This window comes from Blennius ocellaris (assembly GCF_963422515.1).
Source record: "Blennius ocellaris genome assembly, chromosome: 23".
NCBI lineage: Eukaryota > Metazoa > Chordata > Actinopteri > Blenniiformes > Blenniidae > Blennius > Blennius ocellaris.
In genome coordinates this window covers 10,576,048-10,601,638 of record NC_137672.1, presented here as the reverse complement: position 1 = coordinate 10,601,638, position 25,591 = coordinate 10,576,048, and the positions used below count along the sequence as shown (strand labels likewise).

The following is a 25,591-nucleotide window of genomic DNA, read 5'->3' as shown; positions in this document are numbered from 1 at the left end:
AGCTCACAGATTTTTCCTCCTAATTTATTTAAGTAACTAAGAACAATAAGACGAAGATAAATAACTGCATTCGATTAGAAAGCGAAAATGTGTTATATTAGGAGCAGAAAGCAGTTTTCCTTCCACAGTTTACCAATTGTACTGTGATATTGCCACCTAGTGGACATTTAAATGAACAACTCATTGATAGTCGATAGACCAATATATAAATATAGATTTCAATCAATCAATCAATAAATTAAAACTCGCATACAAAAACGTAGCATTCCCCTAACTTTCGTTGGCGAAGGTGAAAAGAAAAAGACAAACAACTCGTGAAAACGTTGAAAGCGCGAGCGTGCGAAGCCGGAAGTCGTAGTGAACTGACTCCTCTTGGTTCCCGCGCCGTTCAATGGCTCTTTGACGGAGGCAGTACCATTCCGGGCGCAGGGCGTCTCCTGCTCTCTGGGAATCAGGAAACACGTTCAGTGTGTGTGAGAAATCCCTCCTGTCGCTTCACTCTGGCCCACTGGTGACCAGACGTCCCGCCTGCCGTCAGCCCCGCCGGCAGCATCCATGGCCGAGTCCACCACCGACACACGTACGTTTTTAACCTCGCTTTCCACTGCGTTGCGTTTCTGCCGTAACATTTCTGACGACTTTTTTCTTTTTCTTTCTGTCACTATTTAATTTGCTTTCAACCTGTATGGTTGGAGAGGGGGGGAAAGTGCACACAAAATATTCGCAAATATTTTTAAACAGGTCGAGTTTAACACGTGTGAAGAAATCCACACATTTGACACGTCACGCGCTCCATACAGCCGTCTGGCCTCTTTTGGAAGAGTTTTGTTGCTTCAGGGCAACATTACAGAAGTTGAGCTGCAGAGAGACGTGCAACAGGACAGAGACTCGTTTCAGTCCCACCGGACCTCGCCATCACTCACCTGTCCGTGTTTTTGTTTACACAGTGAGATCCAACCAAAACAAAAACACCGATCTGTGTGTTTCCTTTGTATTTTTTCCCTTCTTCCTTTTGAAGTGTGGGTGTGTTTTCCTCTGATTGATAACATAAGGCAAAAAAACAAAAACAGTCGCGCCTCAGTTTGACAGTTGTCAGAAAGCTCAGCTGAATTGCTCACGTCAGCTTAATTTTTGTTAATTAGATTAATTTGACCTACTTTTGAACAGTTTTTCTCCAGGTGGCGGCTGCATTGCTGCATTTTTAAACCGTTATCTGGACGTCAGGGATGCTTTTCTTTGACAAGATGGAGATCCAAATCTGCTTGTGCTATAAATGTCAAAACCGCATAGCAAAACTGTGTCTCTGCAATGACTCACTTCAGAGTGATTCATTTTTTTTTGCTTGTGCAAAAAGCTTTTTTTTTTTTTTTTACCACAATCAGGCCAGAACTATACATCCAGTGCGTATTTTACGCACAAATCAATTCATAGTTAGTTGCCTTGCCTCACAGTGAGAATCAATTTACAGTCATGGGTTCAAGGTGTTTCTTCAGTCTCCCAGAAAATGTGTGGTGAATTGTCTTCAGGTGTGAACGTGAGTGTGTGTAGTTGTCTTGTGTCCTTGTTTGCACCGTGATGGACTGCTGACCTGTCCAGGGTGTTTCCTGCTATCATCCATATCAGGGGTTGGCCGCACCGCCCTGGAGAAATATGGATAGATTATAGCGTGTGCAATCAGGAACAGCAACTTGTCGTATATAACAGGATGCAACACACGCCAAAGTTTGACAACAATGGTTTTACAACACATTTTGGGAAAGAATGAGTCAAAATAAAAATAAAAAACTAATATATAAATGAAAAGGACAAAATGTGACCAGAGTAACAACACAAAAGGATTAGATAGAATTACAAGACGTTTGCCTCCCACACACAAAAACATATTTTTGAATATATTTACCCTCACCCACACAAATGTATGCGTTTATGTTATTCACCAGTTCCAAAGCTGTTTTGTGTGCCCAGTGCAGTCTTTTTTCTTTAGACCCTGAATATCAGATGACCTCATATTCTGCCTTATATTCAGACCACTAAGGTGTATAGTCTTCATCTGCCATAAAGGTTATTTTACTTATTTAGAAAAATAACATCCAATATGTTAACTCATTTTTATTTGATCCATTATTTCTCTTTGGCTTCCTCTGGGTCGGTGTGCTCTGCACCTTCCTCGCCACTTAAACTACTAGATTGAAAGAACTGAATTTGATTTCGGGCTGCTGAATTGTACAAAAATGTACACTGAACAGCCAGTGCTTGTGACCCTTTCTCCAAGCCTGCTATTACTGCACGTGTTTACTGAGGAGCTCATGCTGAAAATATGTGAATCTGGTGGGTGATTGTGCAGTCCCCGATGAAGAATAATATCCACAAGTATCTCATTATTTCTCTACTTTCCGGTAGTACTTGATTAATGGCCTGTTAGTCTTTGGTTATGAGGAGTAGGTATAGGATACAGATGGAAAGTGTTAACCAAGAGAATAGTCACAAACTGCATAGACGATGAAAAAAAGAGATTGATTTCAGTTCTCAGTGTGAAACTAGTTTGATTATGCCTGTAGGTCAGTGGTTTTCTTGTGAGCAGCATTTTTGCTTTGTGTTTGAGTGACAGAGGTTTAAACTTCAGTGGAAGTATTTGCGTAAGGTATATTTTCCTCGTAAGTAGTTTTCTCAAAATGTGTTCTTGTACATGCAGCGTTTTAGTGCCCAGGCTGGCCGAGCTATAGAAGTAATCAGCACAAGACTGTTTTAGTTCCAACCGGTGTTCCTCATAACCGTTAAAAAGCCGGGCCGGTTTCCAGTTTCCACGATTCCGCCGCAGTTCGTGGCTCGCAACAGGCCGAAGCTGATTCCGCAGGCTAATTCGATTACACTCGGGTCATCCAGTGCGTCTGTTTTGAAAATAGGAAAACGCTCCGGTAATGCGTTTGTGTGTGTGCAGGCCAAGTCAAAGTCTTGGGACGGTTACAGCTGTCCTCATGACTGCATGTAATCCCGGAGTATGCAGGGCGTGAGCACGGACTGGACAGTGTGAGTCAGTCGCTCCGACGTTGGACAGTTTAGCTCCCCCAAAAAAGTCCCAGGAGAAATGTGTGGCAGTTGGCCATAGATCTATAGATTAACCGATCGGCCATAACATTACGACCGCCAGTCTTAATATTGTTGAAATCCATTGCTAACGCAGACAAGGACGTCACTCTCCCTCTGAATGTTGGGCCCTTCATGGCCCAAACGCTCTCATATCCTGACATTTGTTCATGTATGTTCCTGCTCCTCACACATCATTAATATTGATTACTAATATATACATCCCACCAACTACAAGGCGTTATGATAAAACATGAAGGTGATTCAAGATGGTTAAAAATGACCACCCTCAAGTTGCTGCGTATTTAAGAGGCTCGTGTGGAAGTGTTGTGTTGTACCCGCCTCAGTATTTGTATTTCTGTTAAAATGATGCTCCAGCCCAGGTTGGGAAATCTCCTGCTTCGTTCTTCCTCACTGCGGGAATGCTCACGACGCCATCAAAGGGTAGAAGTCTGCAGAGACGCGTCCGGCTGTGTAGAAACATGTTTGCTGGGGTCATGAAGTTTTCTGCTGATATCAGCGCGGAAGATGAACACCAACATCCTCTTTTTCCAAACTGCTCTTTGGCACCGCGGTCGTCGCCGCCCCCGACTGATGGTCGTTGATGTCCCTGAGTTCATCTCTGCGCCACCTCTTGGGAAAGCGTTTGAGCTTCAATCGGCCTCGTCGTTCAGTGAAAGACGCTCAATGGAGTCCAGTGACATTTCACTGGGCTGAATCCTCATGAAGCGGGAGAAAATGATGGCAGTTTGTGTGGTAATGCAGACCTTTTTTAAGCCCAGTCTCAACTCCCTGATGCTTCGATCAAACTGTTTGACACTTTGGATAGAAATGCCTTTTCCTCCTATAATAAGAAGCTTTTGTCTGAATGGAAATTTTCCTGTTCATTGGAAGTTCTCTCTGAAATACTTTTTAAGTGACTGTCAGAACTATTTTCTGAAGGTTTTGTTTAAAAACCTGCTGTTTTGGGGGTTTTGCCGCCAAATTGACCTGATCAACAAGGATTTGATTTACTTGGTTTATATAGTCCAGAAATGTTTGACATTACAGATCAGACGGTGTTGCATTTTGTGGAACGAGTTTCAATAAAATTTGGAGGATGTCTCAGATGGATATCTAAAAAGTTCAATCTGGATGAACCAGGTTTTCTCGTATGTTGTAATACGACTCGAGACGCTCTTTTATGTCACAAGGATATTAATCCCTTCCTTGTAGGAGTCTCGAAATTCAATATTATTTATCTAGCGCCAAATACAACCGTCATCTCAAGGCACTTTTACTAAACGACTTACATTTTTAGTTCACCATTACATTAAGTGTTTGGATATCGCTTTATATGTTTCAAAAGTTTAAATGTAAAACACTAGTCCAATGTAGAGAAAATATTAAATGTTTAGACGGATATTTGAAGCACGACTTGAATTCCCCTGCAAATTTCAACTTAGAATTTGAAGTTTCAGAATAAACAAATTGTATTTCTTGCCCCACGTGACGTCATGCATCATGCATGGTTTGTGTATGAATCCTGACCACGGCAGGCCAGGGAACTCGCCTGGACTCTCATCTGACATGTGTTGCCAGGGAGATTTTTAGATGAACCTTAAATCCTCTTTAAGGTCTCCGTGTGGCTCACTGGCAAATACACCTCTCTTCTGTTATTAATGCCATTAATCAGCCCGTGATCATTTGCTGCGAAGGCATGGGACCGAGCCAGGTCGCCCGTCGCCATCGTCACCTCCTCATATAAGCACACAGACGTTTGTTCACCGGGGACTTAGTGAGCACACAATGATCAGTGTGTTCAGTCTGATGCACCAGGGGAACTCGGACAATGGAGACGCACAAATGCCTCCGTCAGTGCATCAGGGGCCACATGGTTAGGTGTTCAGATATGTGCCTCCGCAAAGAGTGCCTTACGTGCAATGAGGGGGACATTTAATGTCGATGTGAGTCAAATTCTGCGGAAACTGTCAGCGCGTCTGTCCTTGTCATCCTTTCTGACTTTCACCAAGTCGCACACGCTCTGATGTGAACAGGAAACTGGACAAAAGCCTTGTTGTGTGTCAAACTGGAATGCCTCACGTGGTGCGTCTATGGCAGGAGACTCGAAAACGTTACAGCTGACAGCGGGTCACCGTCTCGCCTCTGATCAAGACATGACGTCCAAACAGTATCATCTGCGATATGTGAGCAGAAGCAAAGCCATTGCAGAGTTCTGTGTCCAGAGAAGTCAGATACTGTCGGCTTCAATGTCGATTTCAAGGAATCTTATGAGGGTTCGGGGAATCCAGTTCTGGCCCCCTTTGTCAAATATACTCCACTGTCTTGGATGGTGAATGTTTATCTGTTTGTTGAATGAATGTCCTGCCTGGAATTGATAGATTTCATGCAGGTCGAGTGGTTATGAGACTGTTATGACGCACCACTTTCCAATGTACACAAAAATCAGTTTGAATGTTTGCCAGACCTCTCAAACTGAATTAAATTTGCTTTGATATTTACAACATTTCCTAAACATATGTGCTGTTTTTATGGCCATGATATTGATGATCCGGAAGGTGGTTGTGGAGTTCAAAGTGACTTACTGTTCCTTACTGCCAGTGGATTAATTGATTGTGTTCGTTCAGTAGTTTCTTTTCTACACCCAATTGATCTTGACCTTTTTTGACTTCAGCTTAAAACTTACCAGAGCATTACAGAAATGTCCAAGCTATAGATTGTACTGATTTTATTACGTAGCTTTGACATGGGCTTATAAATAATTTGACAAGCCTTGCATCCAACCAAAAATTGGGATGGACTGTACTTTTATTTTATTGCTAGTTTGTATATCTGGATAAAACACACATAGAAGATGAATATTCTGTTATAGAGTTATGTTTCAAGTATTCCTACTTATTTTGGCTGGACGTAAGTTGTTAGCATTTGAACTGAGAGTACCGGATGTGGATCTCTAGAGCTTGCAGAACCCACACGTTGGACTTTTGACTGTGGGTGGGCAGATACGAAGCAGAAGAAGTTTGAGCTAAAGTAGTAAAAGTTTATGATCCTGCTGTTCTTTTTGCTGCAGACATAAAGATATAACTAAGACTGCTGCACAAAGGCTCATTTATCGTTGACTGAACGCATGTAAGTCTTTCTTGTCTCGGTCTGTTTTTGCTCTAAAAGTAGAATTGAAGGGGGGAAAAAAACGAAGAGAACTGAAAAATGGTCCTCATATGCCTCACACAGTTACTCATCTAGTTTTTTTTTTCCTTTTTCCAATGCCTCCCTTTACAAATATACATTTTGGTTTGCTTTTGCCATTTCCACCAAATGGGTCCTCGGTGTGGCGTCACACGGTGCAGTTCCAGACCAAACGGAGCGGCAGACTTGACTGATCCAGTAACAAGAGCAGGAAAGCTCTCGTCGTGTTGCAGCTAATAGGACTTAAATCCCCTCAGCTGCTCGGCGTGCGTGTGCGTGTGTGTACCCCTCACCGCTCACTGTGGATATCAGATTGCCTTCAAGGACACTGTAATGATCTGTAATATATCGTGATTTCTGTTCCTGTTTAGACAATATCTAAATCATTGCTTATTTGTCTGCTCTGTTCATCCTCCAGTGGTTCACACTACAGTCACGACTACAGTTGGAAGTGGCTCGAGTGGGGAGAACCCTGATTTCATCGCCTTCGTGCTGGTGCCAGTGTTCTTCCTCCTGGGCCTGCTGGGAGTGCTGATCTGCCACGTGCTGAAGAGGAAGGGCTACCGGTGCACCACTGCCCAGGATGACGAGGAGTGCGAGGAAGAGGAGGACAAAGATCCCGAACTGGGTGGAGGTAATCGCAGCCGAGTGAACGATGGAGGAGGTGGCCGAGATGTTCAAATAAAGTGCAATATCGCAGTCTCAGTCGTTTGTCATCGTCCGGCTCCCAGGGTTTGACACGGTTGTAATTGGATTTATCTACTGATTGCATCACTTTTTTTCTCTTTTTTTTTTGTTTAGCACCATGCATCATCTCCTCTGTAAACAAAACACACCCAAGATCATTGCTCAGCCAGACGCCCATTAATCCAAACAAGAAGGGAGAGAACAAGCGTCAGATAGATAAGAAACCGTAATTTTGTTGAATGCATAACCGAACACTGCCATTCACCGGCACAGTGAGGAAATGGTTAAGACAGTCACCTGTGAAGGATGTGACCAGTTATGTAAGAAGACAAGCGTTTTATGGGAGGAGGTGACTAATCAGACTGAATGGGTGAAGTGAGTTCATGATTGATGCGATGACACCGGTGTTGCTCCTTCATGTTCAATTAATCACTGCAACTGACAGCAGGTCAGTCAGATGATGGATCATTCCAGCTGATACGTACATTGTATTTTTCTGTGATTTCCCTCCGGCAAACGTCTTAATATTGCATCATTTCAGCACCGTAAAAGTTGTACTCCATTCTGACTTTATCCTGTCTTATTTGCTATCAAATTCAGCTTTGTGTGTATGAAACAATCATGCCTCAAAATGGAGAGATTGTGTACATGTTGGGGCCAATAGTGCTGAACATTTACTTTCCTTGAAATTAGCAAGACCATAGACTTTTTATGTAGTTGTTTTAGAAGCGAGAAACATCAACTACGATAACATGGGGGTTACCAAGGCAGCTACATGCCGATAAAATGTCTATAACTGTAACTATAATTTAGATTGTAGGCAGAATGAATGAATATGTGGCTTTTATTCAGCTCAGTTTGATCTTGTACAGCAATAACCAGCATCTCCTCATATAATCTGATTCTTTGTGAAACTTTGGCTCCAAGCTGAATTTGCAACCTCTGATGAGCATTAGTGTTCTCAGTGTTCTTGTTGGTACACCCTGACTCTTTTTGTGATTTCTCATTAATTCACTCAATAACATGAGCAACTGGCAGCCTGCTAATCTGTGCAGCCAGTATGACTTAAAAAAAAAAAAACCCTCATGTTATTGAAAATGTTGCGAAAGGGCAATGTAACCACATTTGAACCTCATATCAGTTGTATTTATTCTGTAACTACTGCATCACCTTCCTATCACTGATTCATCAGTGCGTACTGTTGTACGCTATGTTTCTGCTCCTGATTTGTCATAATGTTGCAGCATTTGAGCTTTTTGTGTTTTAGACCGAATACTATTACGTCAAGTCATTGTTCCACACTTAAAAATGTGCGTACAGGCTGGTGGTTTCATTCAGAATTGGCTGATAAAATAGGATCTCAAACAAGCGGATACATTTTTAAATACAGTAATATTTGGTGTCAGTGGTTCTCTGATCAGTATCAGGAGTAAGCAGAGTTTGTACAAAGTTGATTAATGAAAGTTTGCAGTGAAAACAGGCGAAACTGAGAGAAAATAACTTAACATTATTGTGCTTGTTTTTGACATTTGACTTGAAGTCTATCTTTGTTTAAGGCCTGCACCTCAACAGGAACCATTCTATACCTTGTTACAAATTAACTGCCCTTCAGTTTCGGGTCAAGATCTCTGTCAGACTGTGATGTAGTCGTAGATCACTCACTGAAAAAGTGAGTACAAAACAGGTGGGCTAGAGGGTTTGTTGTAGTTTTACAAACTGGTCACTATGCTGTGGGTGGTTTTCTATTATCCTGTATCGACTGAAGAGAGCCGAGGTCAGAAACCAGGCAATAAAGTCATCACACGTTGTCATTTGCCGTCTGGTATTCACGTTCTTGTACTACATTCCTGAATCTAATGAGCCGCGAGTTCCAGGTACTGACAGTGCACATGGATAAAAATAGACGGCGTGACTGTAAACGGCACCTAAATATTATAACCACCGCCTCCCACAATTCTGCCCAGGCAGAGATATTCTTTAAACACACGGGAAAGCCAAACAGCTCCGTAGTTTTATGAGGTGCATTGGTGAAGCAATTTCTTGAAAATCCCCTGTGAGTATTGGTCTTTTGTCAGGAATGAGTATGTCTTTTTTTTAAGGTGTGGAGGCTTATAAGAACCAGGAAGATACTTGGCATTCGTATCACTCATGTCTTGACACAACTAGGTGTGTGTGTTTTGTGAGGTGAAAAACAAAAGTCCATGTAGAGAGCCAGTTCGGTTGCACTTTGCTCACGATTGTATGCACACAATGCATTCTTGCAGTTGATAATATGGTTGGGCCTTTTACACGAGTTTGTGGGTACCACTGCACGGGTACATAAGCTGCCTCGTAAAGCCACTGATTCGTCTGGTTCATGTCACAGACGTGAGGAATTTTATGGAACGAATGCAGTGTTTACTCCAGTTCGTGCCACGTGTCTTTCTCACATATCTGTTCTCATACATTACTTCTTCACTCTTTACGATGTTAGTGGAGGCCTTTGATGTGTCTGTCAGTGAACCCGGTTTTGTTTGCTGAGGGTTTTTTTGGGGGGGGGGGTTCACCCTGACAGTGTTTGTCTTTCTTCGTGTGTTTGTCTTTTCAGAAGCCCCACCCTTTCTCTATCATATGGAACAAAACAAATCGTTTGTGTTGTGATCTCACTCACTCAGCCGTCTCTTGTTTCAATGTGATCAGGTTTCGTCACCGCTCTTCCTCTCTTTCAGCTGTTTTTCTTTTTTTTCTTTCTTTTTTTCAACTGTGCGGAGTGTGAGCAGTTCGATTTTCAGTTTCGGATCTTATGACTCTCTGATCGCCGTCTTAATCAAACCAGAGAAAAACATGTGGGAAGTTACCAACAGGAAACTCCAGGAAGTGCTTTGCAGGGGTGTGTGTTGGGTAGAGGCTTTGGGCCAGAGTGTGTAAAGCACGAAAGTGTGGATATGTGAATAATTTATGAAGGCTTTAGAAGAGACTGAAATGAAAAATCAATATGTTATTGTTATTACAAATAACAAAGGCTTTCAATAGTGCATTTTTATCAAGTCATGCACTGGTCCGTTCTGGCAGCGTTAATAAAACATGTACTGAATCATGAACTTCTGCTGTTTAAGTTGTTTTGAAGTGCTTTATTTGCTGCACTGTTCAGTTGCAATAAGCATCTGTTTCGAGTAAAGGATAAATGTTGTCAGACCAGCACAGAACAACAGGCAGACAAAGAAAAGAAACTGCTGGTGACCCTGGTGGAGGATGACAGTGCTACAGCAGCTGTAGGTTAGATCCTCCTCTCAGGAGTTGAGCAAGCTCAAAGAGGCCGTGGAGAGTGGATCCAGCATGGCACTAAACCTTTAAATACGTTACAATGATGCACACAGGCCTGCAAATTCTCCGTGGCTGTGAGGCTTGAGTCACGTCGTACACATTTACCACCGGGCTCGACTTAATCTGCGAGTCTCTGTGGTTTTCTCAACAGTGAGTTTATGAAGCTCATTGTTTTCATTCCTGTTGGTGCAACGCGATAAAACACAAGGGACTCATTTCATTTTGTGGTAGTTTAAACAAGTGCTCTTAAATGCTAATTTATGGGGAGACTGGCTGTGAAGTGTTTCCATCTCTAAACACAGGTGCACTCGAGCTTTCAGTCTGCTCCCGTTCTGCTTTACACTTTCAGAAAAGTGTGTTAAACGGTTGGCTAAACATTTAGTAAGGAAGTCGTATCTATATTTGTCCATGAGTTCCTTCAAGGAGCTTTCAGGCTTGATGTTTTTGAATGTCATTTTGCTAATACGAATGATTTTTTTTTTTGGTATTCTTGCAGAGATGGGCGACACCTTCAGTGAAAACAATGACACAGTCGGGCAGATCGTTCACTACATCATGAAAAATGAAGGTACGTGTCCAACACAGTGAATCGGATCATTTTACCAAACTAATGAATCATAGATTCTAATATGGCTTATTTAACAAGAGTATTTAATTTAAAGAAGAGATCAAATTATTTGACGTCTTCTGCTCATAATTTCTTCTCAAAAATTAAAAGGGGAAAAGAAAAATGTACTGGGAAAAGACATTCCTCTAATACGTTCTCACAGGCCGCTCAGGAAGGAAGTAGATTCTGGATTCAGGGTCGATTTGTGTCGCTGCTTGATGCTTTTCGGAAGAGTTTGGCTCGTGAGCAAAGATGTTGGTGGAAGTTCACATCCAGGGCGACGGTAGTGGAATTTCTTTGGGGTGATTTGCGATGGCAGCCGTTTACATAACGCCCGTCGCTCACGTCACTGCTTCCTCGTGGAAGCTGCGCGAGAGATTAAAACTGCTCTTTGATTATCTCTTTCCCTTAAAATTGCTCAGGAGCAATTTGCCTGAGCTGGAACATGAATTTACTGTAAGTCACAGGAGTCCCTTTGTGCCGTTTAATTGTATTTCCTTGTTCAGTTTTATTCAGCAGTGATTGAGCTCAGTGGTGCTATTGTGTTGGCAGGATTTGTGAGAATGCGGCACTTTTCATTTCCTTTATAATAATGAACGTTTCAGGAAAATAAGACCAGCGACAATGACTTTGATCATAAAATTGATGTTTTCATGAAATGGAAAATCTCCCACTTTACTTGAACAATGTTAGTTTTTGTTACTGTCTAATTTTGGCGGGCTTTTTTTTGGGAGACGTTCCGAGCAGCTGCTTTACTTTTATTACCTTGACATCTTTGGCGTCGGAAGCAGATAACTTGAAAAATGAACCAACCTGAACTGTACAGATCGTCTTCGCATTCTAATGAGTAGGATACAGACAGTGATTGTCTGGGCAGATGGAGATAAAGGGAGTTACTGAGGAGTGGAGATAGTTTTCACTCACTGAAGCACAGCATTGTACTCAATTGATAAGAAAAAAAAAGATATTTATTAGATAAGGTGTGATATTTTAGGTGATTAAACTGCAAGTTTTGTTGCACGTTCTGCCTGATGTATCTCCATTTTTAGAGCTATTACACCTTTGAAAAAAAAGCTCTCTACTTCAGCATCAAATCTTTACAATGAGTTTATGTCTGAAGTGAAGCAATGCGGATAAACATTTCAGGTTACACTGTTGTATAAAGAAAATTGAGGTTATTCATTATGGGTTATGTTGCAAAACAAAACTCCTCAAGATGTACTCGTACTTTATTGCACAAAATATATAAGTTGCTTCTTTTGTACAAAATTAACCAAAAAAGTGAGACTGGAAAGTTGGGTGATAAACCTCTAATGTATATTTTTCTGCTGTGGAAGGAAATCTGAGTAAATGGAGAGTGTGCAAAGCCCTACAGAAAGGCCATCAAGCCTGGGCTCGCATGGTATGTCCTAATGGAGATCCTACTGGTCTTTTTGTGACCCCAGAACGAGTCTCATGCCTCTGGTGTAAAAATCTTCCAAATACATTCATGCAGCCAATCAGCATGATAGATCTTCAGGAAACCGTTGAATAAACTCACAATGGTCCACTTTCATTAAAAAAAACTAAAGTCGGAAACGTCGTCCAGTTGCAAACAAAAGATTTCTAAATATAGCACTTCATTTGTTGTGCTTAAGCTTTTGCAGCTGAAGCTCATTTTCCACATCAGTACCGATTCCTGATGACTAACGTGCGACACGTCACGGGTATTGTCCTGTGTTGGTGACTCGTCGACGTCATCCTCGGATGTGTGATGATTTTTCTGTCCTTCCTCGTGAGGCTTGATGTGAGCTGACTCACCACTGCTTTCATAGTAAAACTGTTCCCGGGACCTGTGACTCATTATCAGTCCAACTATCGTGCAGAGATTCAAAATTCTAGCATTATGTGACTCTTTCTATTGAATGAAACTGATGTTGGGTTCACCCTAACCCCTCTCTCATTCATCTCAGTTGCTTCTAAACTAACAATAATTTAGTCATTCGATTCAGTGAAGAATTATCTCACTCCAATGACGCCTTGCCCTGAAAATATGAAAAATTGTATCATGCTATTAGTGGGACTCTTTCCAATGAATTCAGTAAGTATATGGTTGGACAATAGCACTCAGTACATTTTACAGAAATCCAGTGAGAAATGTCTTATATTTAGGGACATTTTATAAACTATGAATGATGAAATGTGTTAAATTGGAACCACTTGAACAATTTCCAACAATTTTATGACTCACAAATTACTTTCAGAAGCAATTTTCAAAAAGGTCATGAGAGTATGAAACTTAACTCAGAAACTTGTAAAATATCCCTTTACAACAATGTATGCTAGATTTTTTCCCCCCATCCAAAATAATGAAGATTTTGCTACTGATTATCCTGGTGTCACTTCACTGAGAATTGTTAAATCTAGATTTAGCTCTTCCACCACCAGCAGCAACAACCATGTCTGTTTAAATAAACCAGGGTTACTTCAATAGCATGTACTCTTCCATTTGACTCAGTTGAGGAAAGACTGCCCTCTATAGGTAATTCATTGATGAGGACAAACCAGCGTCGCCAAAGTAAGCGTTGGCAGCTTCTTCTCTTATCTGCGGAAACAAAAGTAACTGTCAAAGGACATGACAGGAAGCAGCCTTTTTACTCCCATTCTTCTTTGTGAGGATGTGTTTCTCTATTTCTTTAAGCCATTGATAATCAGACTCCCACTTCTCACAAAGTTTTTAATGAATGAAATTCTATTTGTTAAACTCGGGATCAAAATGGAGCAAAGCAAGGCTGATTATTCAAATAATTAAAAGAGGGAAAACTAAAGTGGGTAATACGCGTTCATTTATTTATAAATGATTAAATCCAAAGCAAATACTTGATTGTATATTAGAAGAGAAAATGTTTGGGTGATTTGGTTCAATCCCAAGGACGGTGGTTTGAGTCATAACATCAAATATTTCATTCACCTACATGAGTCATCTCTCTACATCCCCACACCCCCCACTCGGCACATCTCCCCATCTTTTCCTTCTTCTGTGGCGCAGCCAGTAAATGGACTCAGACAAACTCTGGGAGCAAATGATCTAAACTCTACAATACCGTGAGAAGGTTTTAGTCTGCTGGGTTGTCGTTGTGCACGTCTGTCCAAAGAAGTCCAAATCTCCGTCATTATACAGAAGTGAAACTTCCGCGGAGTGTTCTTTGCTCTCCAGAGGCTTCTGTGTGTAGTTATTATGCGTTCAGTGATTGCGTGAGATGTGCTGTTTAATTGTGTTAAAGAGTTAATCTGTCGGAGCCATCTTTCAATAAGCGATGTGCTTTTGAAGTCACTGAGGCGCTCCCGCTCACTAATTCCCAGCAGCACTTTTATCTCCCACTCCTCCTCTCTTCCATTCTTCGTCTCTGAAAGAGTGTAACATGGTTCCTCTCTCTCCCCGTCTCTGTCCCTCGCCTTCTTAAGCAAACTCGGACGCCCTGAAAGCCATGGTCCATGAAAACAGCATTGATTCAGATGGGTAAGTGTCCTCTTATGAGAAAAATTCTTCTTTTTTTTTTTTTATTGCTTTCATTCCTTTCCTGTGGCCAAAGAAATCATTTGGCATGCACACTTCTCATTACCTCAACTTGTAGATAATTGCAGAGTTTCAAAAACTCACAGATAGATGTTTATTGTCATATATACTGATCTACATGGGACATGAGAGACAGGATTCTCAATTTGTAATGTTGAAAAGCTGCTAGATATTAAAGTCATCTTGCAAAAAATTGGAAAGACCTGATTCCGACTGATTGCACATTCTGTGACAATACTACAGCAACAATTTCAAAAATAAAAATGGCCTTTTCATCCCTTATATCGCTGTTTGGTTCTTGTTAAGCCAACCTAGTAAGAGCTTTGCTTTATTTTTCACTATTTAAGCATCGAAGCCATAAATATCAAAAATCCAAAATTGAAAAATCAAGATACTTTTTTTCCCCATTTTAAAATGGATTCCATAATCATCACGTTTAAGGTGTACAAACATGACAAATAATTAAAGCAGAGAGAAAAAAAAACAACTCTCAGGGCAGACCAGTAAGTGTACAGTCTCATCCACCAGGTGGCACCATAAGCCTCCTTTAGCAGCTTTTGCGTGTCAATGTGAAGTGGCTGAATCAGGCCACACTTCTCCAGTGACACTTTTCCACATTGGAGAGGCTTAATTGAGGGCAAGCAGCTGGGTATCGTTCCTTAACTGCCTCCGTGCCACATATCACTGAATTGTGGGAATATTAAAGCAGGCCGAGTGGAGTTGCTGGCGTGTTTCCTTGTTGTCCATGGGGTGCAACTGTGACTTCACATAAAAGGAAAGAAATGAATATTTCAGAAGCTTCAGAACTACAGTAGCCAGCATGAGAGCTGGAATAAGTAGATTAACAAGTGAGTTTATCATCAAAACATTAATTTCCAGCCACTTTATTAATTTGATTGTTCTTTAATTAATCAAAAATAAAATATTGGTTTCTCACATGTGAGGATTTGCTTCTTTCTTTTACTTTTTACCCCACCCAGCAGAATTGGCTTTTATTTTGGTATTTTCTGGCCTTTTGTAGATTAAGTGTGCATTTCTTGATAACAAAACAACTCGAACATATTGAGGGATGGTCGAAATATGGACTAATAAGGTTTTTCTGGTCACAGTTGTCAAGATGCCGCATTCATGCAGCTGGAAACTGGGATAATCCCATTTCCAAGTCAAGTGTTCACATGACCACAACAAACAAGCAACATGGTCGCCAGTCATGCAGTGCTGCTTTATTGCTGCTGTCAGAGTCCAGAAAAGAAGCAAACGCCTCACCACATCCAAAAAAACACCAACAAAATTTTCTGAAACCTCAAACTCTCCCAGTGGGAAGTGGGGAAAGGTCAGAGGTTACTCCTAGGCGCAGGAGAAACATCCAAACTTCACTGAAATTCCATTTCTTTGGACCTAGCACAGGTTCAAGCTCTCTGGCCTGTATTGCTAAACACCACACACACCCACACTGCTGGAAAATAATCAATCATCGAAATAGATACTCTTTTCCTCTTTTAGCCCAAAGATGGGAAATGAGTTCAAATTGAAAGTTATCTGGATTAATCATTGCCCCTCTGGTCATTTTTTCCCCTCTCTGCATTAATCCAAATAATCTTGTAGTTTTTACCAATATACAGTACTGTGCTGAAGCAGTGTCTGAAGTGAGTCCCACTCTGGTGTTGTGCACTGCCATGATGAAAAATGTGGCATGAAGTGCTGATCATAACATTAAAAGGAAGTCACGTAACTCCTCCACTGTTCATGATCTCCAGTCATATCAAAAAGCAGAATAGTGTGGCTTTGTGTCGACACATTCTGCAGCGATAAAATCCTAATAAATCCAGTAAAGGGCACCAAGCAAGTATTTACGAGGCCAAAGGCATCTGATGTGGAATGACAAGTGACTGTATGGCGATGCCGCATCATAACGGAGGGTGCTGATTCATGTTACGCGTCTTCCCTTCGTCATCCCACAAGCAAGAGGTGCTCAGAGATACGAGTGGAGGGAGACGGATTGGAGGAGGACATGTTTGTGACAGTAGAGTGTGAGTAAATCAAGTTAGTAGAGTATGTCCCCCTACCCACCCTCTCTCTGCTGCTGTCATCTTTTTCTCCCTGTTCCATATTGTTCCGTATGGCAGATAAAGAGAGGAAAGATGTTCTCTTTTGTTAGAGAAGCAGCAATGTGGATTAATGGCAGTGGCATTGCGGCTGCCAAGCATTAAGTATTTGAGGTATTCTGCTCAGTCACTTTCGGTGTCATGGGGGGAAAAAAAACCCAAAACACAGCAGAAATCTGCAATCGCACACATTTTTACAGTGTCTCTTTAATTTGTCTCATTTCTTTCACTCTCTCCAAATCTCCTTCTCCACATCTTACAAATCCCTTGTGTTTTTCCCCTTACTTTTTTGATTTTGCTGTTACAGTCCATATCTTCCTCCCTCTCTTTCAGCCAGGATGGGCAGCCAGCCAGTGGATCACTTAGAGAGGGTGGAACAGCGGGGAAGAGGGGTATTCATGGGGGTAATTTATTGGATACTTAGAAGAGAGGGAGGGAGACAGACAGGCAGGAAGAAAGGGGGGACAGGCTGGAAAGAAGGGAAGGGAGAGTGACTGTTGTGTGGCCAGGCCTCACTATCTGCCTCTCCAGACTCTGTACTTAACTTCACCTCTCCCCACCAGCACTGCCACCGCCTGCAGTCTCCTCAAATCTCTTGCTTTGCCCTTCACATGCTTCACATGCGGCTGGATTCCCTGCTGACATTGGGAGGAAGTACACACTGGACTGAGCAAAAACAAAAGCTCCTGGATCACATGTTCATACATGTTTTGTGGCTTTGAGACATTTTCAAGACCGCTGCACAACCAACTTGGCACTGAATGGTGCTGGAGCTGATACACACACTTTTACACCTATAGGCAAATTAAAATTGTCAGTGGAGGCAAACTCCACACAGAAAGGCTTCCAAGCAAACGTTATTAAAGAATATAAAAACTCTTCAATTGAACCCTTGGAAAAATGATAGAAACTCAAAGTTGCTTCACTTTGGTGTCAAATCTGCAACAAAAAAACATCTGCAATCTACTTTTATCCTCTGGTTTTAAATGTATTTATCAAAAGCTAATGATCTCTAACAGGTTTATGTAACCCTAAAGTGTTGGGAGAACAGTAACCAGTAACATTTTCGACCTCACTAATGTACCTGGGAAAGTCTCCATCTCTGTCACATGGGTTCAGCTATAAGTGTCCTCCCACGTTTGGCCCTTTAGTTGTATCAGAAGCACATTATTCCGGGGTCTTGTGATGAAAGAAAATTTATATCCTGTCCGTCCCTTCACATGCATACATTTGTAATGTTTACATCATGTGTATGTCGGCCCATAGAGACACTATTCATTCTACGTTTAGTGTATAAACAATGTGAGCAGCTGCTCTTGGGGGGGGTCATAAAATATGCACTTAGACACACTTCCTCTTCAAAAAGATGTAAAAAATAAAAAAAAGCGAAAAGATGAGTGAGTTGACCTCAATCACTGCCTCTTGACACACTTCAGAGATAAATAGTGTTTGAAAGCGGAAAGAAACGATGTGAGCCATGATTCCTTTTTCGTCCCCTTTGTCTGCTGCCCACTCTCTCTGTCAGTTACAGACTGTTTCGGAGTCCAAAACCTGACTTGATGAAGATTTTCACCTCAAAAATAGTCCGTTATTGTTTGGTAGTTATGAAATATTAATGTGTCATCTCTGCAGTGTTGTGATAAAGGAAGCAGCACACACAGTTTCAACTGAGTTGAAGCGCCACAATGCATTTTCCTCTCTGTGTTTTGATGTGTGGGAAGAGTTGCTGAGCTATCCGAGATCCCCTTGTTAAATTTCTCTCTTTGTCACATAATTATTGCTCAGGGGGTTGGACTCGTAATAACGCTCCACGGTAATTCATTCGCAGCCCTGATTACAGACACACTCATATCAATAATGTAGAATGAATTCATGACGGTCGGAGGATTTAAAAAGCTTCAGTCCAAAGCACTTCAAAGATCATGGTTGTAATTTCTGCTTCTCTGCACACAGCCCTCCCCTCACTCCCACCTCACCCGGGACGCCGACCCCTCCGGTGACTCCCACGTCGCCGGGGGCGCCGGCGGGAGCAGCCAAGCACACCTGCAACCACCTGCACACCATCGGGGGTCCGGGCGGCCACAAGAACATCTGCAACCGCTGCAGCCAGAAGAAGTGGCCGCTGATGAGGAAGATGTCGGCACGCAAGGCCGAGCAGCGCCGCAGTCACCACGGGGAAGTCACCGTCCTGGCTGTGGGCAGGTGAGTGTGTGTGTGAGTCATTTAAACAAGGAGGTTCAGTTTTTCATTCGCAATGGTTCACTCACCTTCAGGCCCTCTCAGTGGAACCACGGGGCTCAGCAGAAGCACATGAAAGCCCACAGTTTGCCCGAGAAACACATCACGCATTCATGCACACGAAACGCCAGCGATCAAACATTAACCTTAAATACTCACCGGTGAGAAATCCACACTTGGTTCTCACACAACTCACGGGGCGGAACATCCACAGGTGGACTTTCACGATGGGAACACCGAAGCCTCGTGGTTAAAGACGGGATAAGAAAGGCAGAATCCCACAAAAACACCATGTATTACAGCAAGACCTTTCCCGGGTTCCGTGTTCATCAAACCAACATGAAAATGAGCCGTATTTACCTCAAACTAGTCTGTAGCTGTTCCAAGAATATTTGTTCCTCAGCAGACTATTAGTCTTCTTTGTTTTCTTCATCGTGTAAACATTTTATTTGTTTTTCTATTTAAACCTCCGCTGGTCTGTTTCAGTTTACTGCTGAATATTTGTAAAAAAAATATCGGTGTAATTTCCTGTCAGGTTTAATTTTTCTGTGGTACTATAGCAGCATTGTGTTGTGATACAGTGACATCTCGTGGTCGTAAATGGTATGAACCGATATATTTTGATATCGAAGTCAAATGACCTGCCAAACAACGTGAGAATCATAGTCTGGAAATTGCAGTAAATATAAATTACAACTAAAGCTCAACACGTACTAAATATCTGAATATAGCCAGCTTTCACCAGAGATCATCAACTCAAAACAGACAGAAAGCTGTCCAAGACCAGCAGGGCCTGTGAGTGACCATGTGGAGACGTCAGAGAAGCTTATATCCACAGAAGCTGTTGGGAACACAAAAGTTAACAAATACTGATTTGACTTCTGTTTAGTCAATTAAAGATTTGATTTGAATAAAACAGCCATGTAGATTTGCAAATTTAGCCTCGCATTAGAATGCAAAAATGCGTCAACTGTGTTGCCCCCTGGAGCTTTCCATCCCTCTTCCCTTTTCGACGATCCAGTTTAATATGGAATGAGGACAGTCTCCTCCTCTGAAGCCCGAAACGTGTTTACATGTGGAAACAGTTGATACTTGTGGGATGCCGACTCTCTGTGGGGTTGAGCAGTGTTGCAGCGTCTGCCGGCGTCGGACAACATTATCGTGTCTTTCTGTTAAAAGCAGACGGAGGCACAAGACTGTTTTTGCTCCATTCTGTGTCTATAAAAGATTTGGCTGGCCTCGAGGAAGAACCTACAGTGTGAATTATATCCTCTTTAGTGTTAAAGTCGTCCTGCTGCATCGTGGGTAGAGCTCATGGGCCCGGTGAGCGTCGTGGCCGTCGCCTCCACCACTCCTCATCCTTAATGTCCCGCTGAGGGCTGATTGGGATGCAGAGTGGTTGCTTTTCATTTACTCACCCAGATGAATGGTCGCGCACGCAGAGGGTCAGCATGACCTGGTTACCAATATTCATTTCCTGATTTAATTAAAGCTGTGCAGCGCGCGCGTGTGTGTGTGTGCACGTGCACAGATGAGAGAGGTGCCATGTGCAGGTGAGTGAGAGTCGTAGGGAGTGTGTGTCTTATCAGTGAGGCAGAGGCAGAAGCCAGCTGTGCCACAAATGACAATAGCTGACACCCATTGAGTTAATGCTCAGTATTATTCATTAAAAAACCATTTTCTGCGGTTTACTTATGTTATATTAATGTAATGCTCACAAAGGGAAAAATCAACAGCCGAGGTCGTCGGCTGACTTTGTATCCTCCACATTTTCTTCATCTGCACGCTCCATTTCTTGTCTTTCAGTCCGTAATGAGGCCACGAGTCTATTTGAGTTCAAGAAAACATCCATAACCTTTGTGCGTGTTTTGACAGCTTTAACTCAATTTTCAGGTTCCGCGTGACAAAGTGTGAAAAACTAGCCAGAGAGCGGCGGTCTCTGCTAATAACGGACTCCAACGGGAGCGTCCCCACGTCCCCCACAGAGGCGGAGCCCAAGAGCCGAACCACATCCGAGTCCCTGCAGGTCAGTGTGATGGAAGCTTCATGTGTTTCTACCCTTTCTCTCCCTCTGCTCCGTTTCCCTCCGAAAGCCCGTGTAGAAGTGAGTGCTGCTTATCTATGCAAGCAGTAAGGATGTGAGGAAATAAACCTTTCAATGTGTCACAGTGTTTGATTTGTGCCCCTGCTTCTTCTCATGAGCATCCCTCTGATGATAAAATGCTGATTTTTAAGGACACACCGCAGGTAATGTGCACAAGAAACTGCAGGACAACAAATAGTGCATCATGACAATTGTAAACAAATGGATTCAAAAAAACATGAGTTAGTGGTTTACGAAGAATAGAAAAGTAGTACCTTATTAATCCCAGAGGAAAATTCTTCCACGACAGTCTTTTCAAATGATAAAGAAATGCATTTCCAAAGTACTCTGAGATGTGTTACCTGATTTTTCAGGTGAAAGTTGGTTTGTTTTAACATTTTGGCCACCTGTTTTTCTTTTCTTTATAATGAATATTGTTTTCAGTTAGGAAAGCAGAAATTAGCCTGCACACAGTTTGGGGTTTTTTGTGATGCGAAACATCCCAAGCAGAGCCTGAAATTCAGGGTTGGTAACATGACAGACTCGAGTCTTTGTTTTGAGCTTCAGTACAGAGCTGTCTGTATGTGTGTGTGTGCGCGCGTGTGGGTTTTTCTTTTTTTTTCTCCCCCCCCCCAGCAATCGCTGCTGAATCGATGTCTTAACCAAATTTGTTTAAGGGTGGAGAGACATTACGCTCATGTTTCAGAGATGAAACAAACACATTAACATCCATGTTTGTTCCATTTCTCGGTGTGTTGACTTTGAGATTTTGTTCCGGGGGGGAAAATGCAATGACAAAGACAAACAGAAGGTGGAAAAAAAACAAATGCTTTAACCTTATAAAAGTATTGACTGTTGAATCACGATTAGTTACTGTGTAAAAGTATTTGTATTGTTTATATTTACAGGAGCAGACAGAGAACTTGGACAAAGAGAAACGATAGAAGTCCAGGTAAGATGTTTTGTTTCTATTGGCTGTTTCTGCATGTGTTATTTATCTGCATCCAATATATACCTTTTTTTTTTTTTTTTTTTACAGATTTCTAGAGAGAGAAAAGCAACATCTGGACACTTTTTAAACTCAAAAGACATCAGCAAAGGAGGGACCCGAAGATCCAGGAATTTTTTTATTTTTTTCCTCCACATGGAGTGAAACGCTCCCATGCTGCTAACGCTGATGACGACGATGATGATGATGATGATGGTTATTTTACAGGTAGACGAGGGCGCTTTGTTAGAAATACGCTCCAGTGTGGCAGCAGTGCCTTGTTCACAGCAGGAGGGGAGTTTGAACCAAAGACGAAGGTCTTATTACTCAACGCGCCGGCGTGGCCTGTGATGTATGTACATATGTTTTTATACGTGGAGGTATGAAAGTGTTATTATAATTTTTTTTTTTTTTTTTGCATGGCATGAGTTGGGTAATTTATATCCCCCGTTAAGAAGCAGGTACAGCCAGCCCTGGGATAAACAGCGGGGAGGTTGGAGGAACAGCCTGACACGCCGCCAGGAAGCATTCCCCCGCCCGGCAATCCGCACATGTCAGGGAGATATCTCCTCGTGCGAAGGCGACGTCCACGTGTGCCTTGTCCTCTGGATGAATTCAACATCCTCACTTCTCTCCCCCAGTGTGATAATCTTTGTGTAATTTCAGCCTGACCTCTTGTATTGAAGCTGCAGTATTCTGAATGGATCAACCAATCGATTATCAGATAAAGTAATGAATGTGTTGCGCTCGCTGCCTCAAAATAGTCTGTATTTTTAGAAGAAAACTCCACGACAATAAGCTTGAGTATTTGCTCTCCTTTTGGTCTCCACCACCTCCCTCAAAGAACATCTGACATTTTAGCTGCTAATAAACTTTTTTTTTATACTTTGTTAATGAAAATCCCCCCAGAAAATCACCATTTTAGTGCCAAGAGTAAAAATAAAAGATTAAAGTTGTAGAAATGAAGAAAATAGAATTGCAAAGCTGGGAGGAAATGCTTTTGTCACGGCAAAAAAAAAAAAGTTTTATATTTTGACCCATTGTGAAAATATTGGACGGTGCAGCTTTAAATTGTGCTGCCTTATTACCCACAATTCACTTTGTTTACATGTATTTACACCCAAACTATCCTTGAAGAACACAAATGTAATTTATAAATGTGTTTTATTTTGCTAGCAGAGATGTAAGACAACATTTTGACACAATAAACCTTAACTAACTTAAATTGTCCTTTCAGACTCGTGGTGTCTTTATTGGCTCAGTTGGAATTAGCATTCATCTGCTGGAGCCCGGCCTGGATTTATTACATTGTAGCTCAAGCTGCCTTTATATTCATCATCATTGTTGCAAAGGGGGTCACAAGACGATGCTGTACAAGTGATTTAATCCCCCTCGGATTATCTTTATCAGTTGCAGGATATAAATCTCATTATTGAGACTTTCGTGTCTGTGTGTCTACTTATTGTGTTTTAAAAAAACAAACAAACAAAAAAACTGATGACACTGATGCAAAAAGGTTTCATCTGTATCTTTCATTTACTTGAGTTAATTTTCTCGTAGCGCTCAACACAGAAATGTCCTTAGGTGGGAATGTGTTCACAACCTTAATAAAGCAGTTCCCTGTCTTATTTCCTTTGAGCCCCCAAGATTGGGAAACACTGCTGTATTAGATTAAACATAAGAGGAAAAAACTACCGAGATCAAAAAGTAAGCCGCTCTTGGAGTCGCCTACATTTTTCCAACACAATAAAGATTCACAACTGTGTTAACATCCTTCATATCGGTAATATCCTTGGTAAGTAGGAAGTGTGATTCATTAGAAATGGTGTATCTCGACACAAAAACAAAAAGGTGTGACATTAAAGCAATTTAAAAGTCAACGATTTAAATGAAAAAACCTGGTTGTTCAAGTTTTGCAACAGAAGCCTGGATCTCTTTGCTTATGTGACGTGAGAATATCTCTTTAAAGCGAGACGGCTCGAACGTGCCTTTCAGCTTTGTGAGTTTCACTCAATCCAACGCCTTTTATGTCATTACAGGACGGCTTCGCTGCCTTTCAGCTGTCGCATAACGTAAAGAAAACAGTAAACAGGCGGCGGTGATAAAAAGCCGCCCTCCGCTGACCTGCAAGCTCTCGTCTCTTTCTCCTCCCTTGTCTGACTTCACCATCCGTCTTCATATTCCATTCTCCCTCATTTCCGTCCTCTCCCTCTCTGCACCCTCCTCAGAGCTTCTCTCCCTTGTAATGAAAAGATGATTTGTCTTATTCATCCTGAGTAGGTAGTCCGACGACCTCCGGCTCTCTGTTATATTATTTCCAGATAATGGAGATGAGAAGGAGATGGAGAGGTGTTTTGAGCGCAGGATAGAAGTCGAAATATTCTTGACTCCGTCTCTCTCCTCTTGGCCTTCTGAATCTTAACGGGTTTATTCATGCAAAGGTTCTCACTTTTCTTCATCTTTTTTTTAAACATCAGTGACCTTAAGGAGAAAGATACAAATTTGATTAATTCAGGTGACTGGCTCACTGGTGTCCAAGTGCTTCCATTAAAAATGGCTTCCGAACCTGTAGTTCTGATATAGTTTGCAATTTAAATTTTAAAAAAAAGTTTCTTTTATCACCTGTAACGTCAAACTCAACAATGAAGCTTTGTGTTCTCCAATAATAAGAAGGGAAAAAAAGCACAACAGGACAGACAAGCGAGACTAGGATGAAAGCGATGAGGGAACACAAAGAAAAATAACCCACAAAATTAACAATACGGACAAAAACAAGAAAAAAATACAGGCAGACAAATAAGACGGGACATGAAAAACATCAACGTGAGGCTGTGGAACAAGATGGAGACGGTCAAGTCAAAGAGCGACATGAATGTGAAACGAAGGACAAGATTGTTACAAGCAAGATGAGCAATGAGCAACACTGAGATGAAGGCAAATAACAAAGAAGATGCAGGAAATGAGACAAACCCAAGATGGAAAGTGGGGAAAAAAAGAAAGATGTCTGATAAGAAAATGAAGACAAGCAAGAAAAGATGGATGATCGACACGGGCAAGATGAAAAGAAGTAGATCTAAGATTTAAAAAAAACAAAACTGGATGAGCGCAAACGAGAGGCAGACGTACGGGGCAGATATGAAAATGACGCATGACAAGATGAAGATGAAGAAGACGGATAAGAACATGAGGAAAAGATGAAGTAAAATAAGACAAACACAAGGTGAACTCGAGCAGGAAGCTGAGCAACAGTAAGGCAGGTCGGACCGAATGAACACGGGCGTCGGCCCGGCTGTGGATGGGGTGACGTGTACATGCAGCGGGGGGGGGGGGGGGGGGGGGGCACATCAAGATTGCGGCACTCAAGAAAAACATGCCGATTTTCCGTGACTGTATCCGCAGGGTGAGCATGCCTTTGGTAAACATGCTAAGGAGGCTTTGGAGCGTCAAACCGGTCAGAAGAAGGGTGACTGAAGGAGCGGGACGTGAGCAAGCAGCAGAGCAGTTCAAATATTGACTCCTGCTGCTTTGTTGACCTCTTTAGCTCAGGGTGACAAAACAAAAAGACTAAATGGTGTCAACACTTCAGCTTGACGTGTCTCACATAAAGCGCACGTTGAGGCATGCAGGTAAAGGCAGATCATAATTGCACAGCTGCGACGTCCCTTTTGCATGGATTTATCTCCGATGGTGAATTATTTCAGGCCCGCGGGCGACCGGGGTTCCCATGCTGATGCTCCGTTTCCCAGAGTGGAGA

General features: G+C 42.0%; 1 protein-coding gene across 1 annotated transcript; it reads left to right on the top strand.

The window, feature by feature from the left end:
• The first annotated feature begins 489 nt into the window (after nt 1-489).
• Nucleotides 490-23,156, top strand: rell1 (RELT like 1). Its single transcript, XM_080519331.1, has 8 exons — nt 490-580; nt 6,689-6,904; nt 10,757-10,828; nt 14,312-14,366; nt 18,482-18,730; nt 20,660-20,792; nt 21,758-21,801; nt 21,889-23,156. The coding sequence occupies exons 1-7, from the start codon at nt 556-558 to the stop codon at nt 21,791-21,793; spliced, it is 786 nt and encodes a 261-aa protein (XP_080375457.1). The 5' UTR covers nt 490-555; the 3' UTR covers nt 21,794-21,801; nt 21,889-23,156.
• The last annotated feature ends 2,435 nt before the right edge of the window (nt 23,157-25,591 follow it).